General features: G+C 39.9%; 1 protein-coding gene across 1 annotated transcript in view; it reads right to left on the reverse strand.

Moving 5' to 3' along the window:
- Positions 5,007-8,421, reverse strand: part of LOC109237795 (probable carbohydrate esterase At4g34215) — a 5,025-nt gene continuing 1,610 nt past the window's right edge. The window contains exons 2-3 of the mRNA XM_019404176.1: positions 5,795-6,371; positions 5,007-5,306 (exon numbers count right to left, since the gene is read on the reverse strand). Of these exons, the coding sequence (XP_019259721.1) occupies positions 5,007-5,306; positions 5,795-6,371 (877 nt within the window). The remainder of the gene's footprint in view (positions 5,307-5,794; positions 6,372-8,421) is intronic.

Here is an 8,421-nt window from a genome sequence, read left to right on the forward strand (position 1 = left end):
CCCCTGGTTGATGAATCATCGAAGCATGTCTTTGACGTTTATCACATTTTTGCACAAACTCCTTCGCATCTTTTTCCTTATCGACCTAGTAATAGCCGGCTCTTATTACCTTTCGAACCAATGATTCAGCGCCTGAGTGGTTCCCGTATGTGCCTTCATGGACTTCCCTCAAAACATATTCGGTATCTCCCGATCCCAGACATATTGCTAGAGGGGCGTCGAACGTCCTCCTGAGTAAGTTTCCATCTCCGGACAAGCTAAATCGGGTTGGCTTTGTGCGCAGGGTCCTCGATTCCTTTGGATTTGAGGGAAGTTTTTAGGTTTTCAAATATTCAATGTATTTATTTCTCCAATCCCAAGTCAAGCTTGTGGAGTTTATTTCGGCGTGACCTTCTTCTACTACCGACCTCATAAGTTGTACGACCGCCCCCGAGTTGAGCTTGTTGTTTTTAACCGACGACCCTAAGTTAGCGAGGGCATCGACTTTACTGTTTTGATCTCGGGGCACGTGCTGCAAAGTCCATTCCTTGAAACGATGTAACGTTACCTGTAGCTTGTCCAAGTACCTTTGCATTCGTTCATCCCGTATCTCGAATGTTCCATTTACTTGGTTTACCACCAGGAGGGAGTTACATTTAACCTCAATCACCTGCGCTCCCAAGCCTTTGGCTAGTTCGAGACCTACAATCATGGCCTCGTACTCGGGTTCGTTATTAGTCAATTTTACAATTCTAATAGATTATCCAAATACATTGCCCGTGGAAGGCTTTAGTACGATGCCAAGTCCGGACCCTTTTATGTTCGAGGCACGGTCCGTAAAGAGGGTCCAGATTCCCGAAGATGTTCTCGAGTTTACCAACAACTCCCTTTCGACTTCGGGTATCAGGATCGGCGTAAAGTCGGCTACGAAATCTGCCAAAATTTGGGATTTAATGGCCGTTCGGGTTTGATATTCGATATCACACCCGCTGATTTCGATGGCCCATTTGGCCAATCGTCCCGAGAGTTCGCGTTTATGCATTATATTTCGAAAAGGGTAGGTTTTCACAACACATATAGGATGGCACTGAAAATATGGTTTCAGTTTCCTAGAGGCACTTAGCAAGGCGAGTGCCAATTTTTCTAGGTGAGGGTATCTAGTTTCGGCCTCACCTAAGGTCCTGCTGTCACAATAAATCGGAAATTGCGTACCTTGTTCTTCTCGGACTAGGACTCCACAAATCGCTACATTCGATACCGCTAGGTACAAGTACAATCGTTCGTCCGCCCTCGACGTGTGAAGCAATGGTGGGCTCGATAAGTATCACTTAAGTTCCTCTAAAGCTCGTTGACATTCTGGGGTCCATGTGAAGTTGTTCTTCTTTTTCAACTACGAGAAGAATTGATGACTTCTATCGGACGACCTCGAGATAAATCGACCTAGGGCTGCAATGCGCCCAGTTAGCCTTTGCACAACATTCACATTATCTACTACCGTGATATCCTCGATTGCTTTGATCTTATCGGGGTTGATCTCGATTCCCCGATTGGACACCATGAATCCGAGAAACTTGCCGGACCCGACCCCGAGTGCACATTTTTCTAGATTCAGCTTCATGTTGTACTTCTTTAGTATACTGAAGGTTTCCTACAAATGCTTTAATGGTCCTCTGCTCGCAGGGACTTAACTAGCATATCGTCAATATAAACTTCTATGGTTTTTCGTATTTGTTTTTCGAAAATTTGGTTTACTAGTCGTTGATAAGTAGCACCGGCATTTTTTAATCCGAATGATGTGCTGGGGTTCGTCTTGTTCGTTTTGTTTGTTGGAATCTTTGTTTCTGAAGTGGTTCTTAGCTCTGTCACTCAGAAATTCTCGAAGATGACCGTCGTTGAACAAATGGGCTACTTCCTCCCTCAGTTGCCAACAATCCTCCGTCTTGTTGCCATGTGTGCCATGATATTTGCATATTTGGTTGGGATCCCTTTGTGCTGGATCAATTTGCAAAGGTAGAGGCCACTTGGTATCTTTGATGCATCCAATGGCCGATACGATGGTAGTTGCGTCCACATTAAAATTGTACTCCGGAAATTGTGGTGCTTCTTTGGGACCAATAGATCTATCCAAGCCGTTTTTACTCATAAGTCCCCGTGAACTTTGACCTGGATCATTTGTCCTCTCATTTCGTGCGGAATTTCGCCGAGATCCACTGCATCTACGGTCTCCATTATACGGTTGATATCGATCTCTATTCGACCTTACTTCTCGGTCGATATCCCTCTTGATTCTATCTACGGGTCTGATAGGATAAACGGACCCAGAAGAAGCCCCAGTTGATCATCCTCGACCCTGATCTTCGATTGATACCGGTTGTTCACATCGGCCTAAGTGACAGTTGGGTATTCGATCAAATTCTGCTTCAACTGCTGTGAAGCCACTGAACTTCGAACGTTGAGACCTTGAGTGAAAGCTTGAACGGCCCAATCGTCGGTGACCGGTGGCAAATCCATTCTTTCCATTTGGAATCGAGATATGAATTCTCTGAGCATATCGTTGTCCTTCTACCTTACCTTGAAAAGGCCCGACTTCCTAGTTGCGACCTTAATGACCCCGGCGTGTGCTTTACGAAAGAATCTACAATAATAGCAAACGAGTCAATAGAATTAGGCAGTAAATTATGATACCATATCATAGCACCATTCGATAGAGTCTCCCCAAATTTCTTTAGCAAGACGGATTTGATCTCATCATCTTCCAAGTCATTTCCTTTGATAGCACACGTGTAGGAGGTGACGTGTTCGTTTAGATTAGTCGTCCCATTATATTTAGGAATCTCAGGCATACGGAGCTTCTTGGGGATTGGCTTCGGAGCTGCACTCGGGGGGAAAGGTTTCTGTACAAACTTTTTAGAATCTAGTCCTTTCAATATTGGTGGTGCCCCTAGAATCTGGTCGACCTTGGAATTATAGGTTTCGACCTTGTCGTTTTCCTCGATCTTCTTTTCCCCTGTCTCGATTCGCTTTGTCAATTCTTCAAGCATTTTTATGATAGCAGGGTTGGTCTCCGATTGCTTCACGTTCGACCTCTTCGAAGCCGATTCGACCCTGTGTTTGATTCCCGGGATGGTTCGTGTTCGACCCTGCTCGGTATGTGGATCTGACTTTGGAGCTGGGCTATTGCTGCCTGTTGAGCCTGCAACATTTTGAAGATTACCCGCAAGTTGATCCCGCCATCTTCACCACCACGTGCGCTCTGAGTAGCTGATCGGGCATCCCCGGGGACGCTGCTTTCGGGATCGACGACCAAGTTTCCATTGATGGCTACATGTGAACTAACGTCGATTGGATCTACAACCGGAATTCCATCGAGGCCAGCAGGGGGTACAACGTTTTCTGGTGCAATGTTCTCATTTTCGCCATGGTGGCCGGGATCATTGTCAATGTGTCGAGGTGCTGACCGAGAGTTTGACATTTTTCAATCATGTGACCAAAGGTACTTCAAAGAACAAGTGTAAAATAGTATGTGTTACTAAATTTTATAACAGGTAACCATTATTATTCTTAGCCCCACGGTGGGCGCCAAATCGTTTACCCTAAAAACAGATAACAATTGAATTTATATGTAGTTTAAAGGACATGTGACTTTACTTGGTACAAACTGAGAAAAAACGTAAATTGATATTGACTGTAAATAGAAATAAAAGCAAATAAAAGGAAATGTATATCTTTGGCCCTCTAGCTAGGTCGCCCTCGAACCAAATGAATATTCCACTGGAAAATATGAACAAAGTAACAGAGTATTGAGAGCTTAAGAGAAAGGTAGTATATTCCTTTGTATTGCATAAAAAATGTGTTCCTTTTACAAATGATCAGCTCCCCTTTATATAGTAGGGGAGTCCTACCCTTGATATATTTCTAAATACAGTAAGAAATCCCATGATTAGCTAATTAACCAGCCTTTTTTGATACGTACCGAGATTTCAGTTGTGATCCTCGTCAGATTGCAGCTCGGCTTTCCGTTATTTGGCTCGGTAAGCTTCCTTCGATCTTGCTCGATCTCCGTCCTGCCTGGTTTCGATCTTAGCCGACCTCGATCTCTATCGATCTTTGGGTCACGAGCTCGGCAATCTATCTATATACCACGGTCCGATATAACATGCGGTCGAACCTTGACCTGCCATGTTCCAGGGCAAGCCCGATTTTGACCGTATACACATTTCAAATGATACTACTAGTACAGATATTCAACGCCGGTGCCTTCATTTATATGTCTGCGGAGGCAACAACCGCTTTGATTTTAATTATCACATAACGGGACTACTTTCCTTCTTTGGGAGTGATTATGTTAGTCCAACCTTATTAAATTAGCAAGCAAAAGCAAATGATCTCTCGTCGGAAGAGATAATAATGTATTGTCAATCTTCCGAGGTTAATCAGTACTAAAGAAGCAGGATTAATATCCAATACTTCATTGGTGCAAAAGTTGGAAGCTTTAGTACATCATATCGGACTCTTTTACTCCTCAGCGTAATGCCGCAGAGAAGCATAACCAATCAATCACAGGCCTTATTTAAGGAGAAAAACAAAGAATCATCAGAAAGTGGAACCATGAATTGAATAAATATTCACCAACACATATATACTGTATGTGCAAGTGTGCGAATTATACATACATCAAGACTTGAGCTTTATAAAAATGAAATTAATTTTTTGGTTTGTGCCTTTTGGGAAAGTGTAATTAAACGAAGTGAATAGAGTGTGACCAAGCAGGTGCCGGTGCTCCATGTCCACTTGGAAGATTATGTTCATTATCCAACGTTATGAGATATATATGTTGGCCTTGTCTTAGTTTTGAGTATCATGTAGTATGGTAACTTTGTACTCCTGTTAACAATATCTAAGAAACTATTTGTTGATTTGGTATGATCCCAACCTATAGTTTTAAGCGCTCTGAAATTTTGGCTGAGGTGAGACAACCATAGACGGGGTACGTGATCTTGATCCCACAAATAAATCTCCAAGCTGCATCATCTAAATGGACCAAGTAGAACATCCAAAACAAAATTGGAGCATCGTTTGGGGGCATTACTAGTCTGAGTAGTCTCTGTCTGAATAGGCAGAAGCACGGCTTGAGTAGTCTGAGTCTGAAGGAAGGCATCAGCCAGCATCTGCCCAAGATGAACTTGTGCTAGTGTGATAATGTGCACGTAATCCATCCCCACTGGGAGCCCTTTGGCATCAACGGTTCTTACATTTGGAAGATTAATGCCCAATTGAGCTTTTCTAACCTGCTCCTTATAAGGCCCTAGAGATGATGCCAGTGCTACCTACACCCACACCAACCAAATAAATTACTAACCAAAGTAGTATTCAATTTGCCTTAATAAATACAATAAGACATGGACCACTCTTAACTAACTCCAATAATGACATTAAAAAGAGTTGCACTGCACTGAATTTGATCTCCTTATCTTTAAAGCAACTTGGGTTTTCCGAAAAAGAAAGAAAGCAACCATTCTAGGCTACCTCGAATTTTCATGCGGTACACCCAAAACTTGCTAACTGAATCCCTCCGTCCCAGATGTAATTAATAAAAAGTGATGTTGAAAGTATGAGCGTCAAATCAATTATTTTACGTCTTAAATCAAGAATAATCCTTAGATGCTTACTTAAAATTTTATATTTAAAATAAAACGTACCTTAAGTTTAAACTTTTTTATAATAAAATATTTATAAAAAATGTAGGAAAAAGTTTACTAGTAAAAAACTTTTGCCAACTAATGTTTGAATGACTAAAGATATTTTTTTGAATTACCTGAATCACAGGCAAAGTAGGTGACTGTAGATCACGGCGCACATTCTTGAATAATCTCTTCAATCTAAATTTGTACAATTTGGCATCCTCAAGAGTCTGGGTATCACTCTCACCTTGGTACCATAGCAAAGCTTGGAGCTTCCCACCTCCTTGCAACGCAGCCTCTGTCCTTCTTATCATCTGATTATACAAAACACCCCCACGAACCCATTCACTTATATTTGTACCCCCAATAGCACAAGGCACCAAACTAATCACTCCAAAGCTTGGATCTTTCTCAAGAACTGAATTTGCAAATGACATTCCTGGCCCAACCCCACAAACTTTACCCAAATCTATGTCTTGGTGAAGTGGTTCTTGAGCTTCAACCCATGTAAATCCTGCACTAAGTCTGAGGATATTTGGGTTGGATTGACATTCTGGTGGAATTGTACCATCCCATGTTTCATTAACTATGCCATTTTGGCCATGGTTAGTGACACCACCTCGGCCGGACATGTTACTTTGTCCGGCTAATATGAATATGTTTTGGACAAGTGAAGTTGAAACATTTGCTAGATCTGCGGTATTGACCCATCTAATGTGTGTTAGAAGTATTAACCAAAGAAAAGGGATCATTGTTTTCGTGAAATTGAGGTAAAATGAGACATCAAGCAAGTCTTTCTATAAGAAAGAAAGAATATAGGAAGGGCAGGTAGGAGTGTGAAAAGGTGAGAGGAGGTTGCTGCTGTTTACTGGCCCATTCTTTAAGCAAAATGTATTGATTTCTTTATTACAACTGTATTAGATTTTTTTATTCCAACCTGCTACTTTATTTATCAGCTCTTGAATAAGACTAGGAGACAAACTTTTTAGATGTTCAAGTTTCCACATCTAAGCATTTGTCTATTCCACCTCATTAAACTTCTGTCTTCATGGGCACTTTAATTTGTATCATCATATTACTTGATCACTTTCATTTTCATATCCTAGTGTTAGAAAGTGACTCTACCAGTTATTTACGGTGTCTTTTCCTGACTTTTAAAGAAGGCAACAAAAGGAAACCCAAATATGCACCAGGTATTGAATCCTGCTAGTTTTTAAGACTAAATAGTAACCTAATAATTGCAACTTTACTTGCATCATTTTACTATTCATAAGCATATGCTTATCCCAAAAAATAAGAAGAATGACCATCTTTTACCCTATGATCACTAACTTCACCAATCCTCGAGGAATAAGAATATAATTAGAAATACCTAAGGGTATGGCCTAGTGATCAATGAAGTGGGTGAGAATCATGAGGTCTCATGTTTAAATTCCAATAGAGGCAAAAAAACATTAGGTGATGAATTATACATGTGTACATCTTGTGCGCTAAGCACTCCATTTGTGGTGTTGGGCAAGTTATGTCTCCCACCAATCCAATATTTAACTAATTACCGCATAAATTTATCTCAATTCACTTAAATATTGATCACGTTAACATATCGCAGTCCGCATATATTCATTATCATGGTCGTGTGATATAGCACTAGTTCGTAGCCTCTTTTGGCATACATAAAATATTATCCCAATCATCATTGTCACACTTTTATGCCTTAAATCATTTCGGGACTTCATTCATTAACATAAGGAGGAACTCGGTACCTTTTGCTGGTGGGAGGTGGCAGCTATCCCTTGGACCTAGTTGAGGTGTATGCAAGCTGACTCGGATACCACAGTTATTTAAAAAAAAAGAATATAATAGAAATAAGATTTAAAAAAAGGAAATTCTTCCACTTATTTTACTGGTGAATTCCTTTCTAGACCAAAGAGTCCATTTTTTAACTTTACCAATCCTCAAGGAAAAAGAATATAAATAAGATTTTTAAAAATTAGCTCCACCTTTTTTTTTACTGGTGAATCCCTTTCTAGACTAGACAAGAGATCCATTTAGAGTTAGCAATTAATTGGAAGTAAACGGCTGNGAGTCTATGTTAATCTCGAAGGGGTAAAGTTGTTCGAGATTGCCATTTTTAGTCTCTGCATTAAAGTTGTTAGTTCAGAATTCAGAGCGTATAATATTGGTATAATTATTTTTCCCATGAATCCCACCACCCAATTCCCATTGCTGTTTCGGATTACCCCTCTTAGTCCACCTACAAGCCTATTTTGAAGGAGGAGAATTTGTAGTGAGTCTTCATAATAAATATAACAACATGATAGAGGAGAACTCATATAGTGAATCCCAACGTGTTTGAGATTTAGACAACAGTTATTGTTATTGTATTTTAAGTGAAGAAGTAATTTTTACTCACAAACGCAAACTTCTTTTTTAAATGGGATTCATGTTCATTCACAATACCAAGAGAAGTTGTCTTGTATTTTAAGTGAAGCACTAATTATAAAGGGGTATTATCACTTTTAGCCTGCTCTAGAAAATATTTATATTTGATTGTCAAAAAAGTATATAAAATTTGTATAATATTTATATATGACATACAGAATGTATATATATATACCAAAATATATATAAATTTATACATTTTCGACTATATTTTTACAGCGGTTATACAATGTCATTTTTTTCAGTTTATAAAGTTCTCTCTTTGTCTTTAACATTTTACTTGCGTTATATCCCCAACAATTCCCTTCGCTATAAAGAT

This window comes from Nicotiana attenuata, chromosome 1 (genome assembly GCF_001879085.1).
Source record: "Nicotiana attenuata strain UT chromosome 1, NIATTr2, whole genome shotgun sequence".
Taxonomy (NCBI): domain Eukaryota; kingdom Viridiplantae; phylum Streptophyta; class Magnoliopsida; order Solanales; family Solanaceae; genus Nicotiana; species Nicotiana attenuata.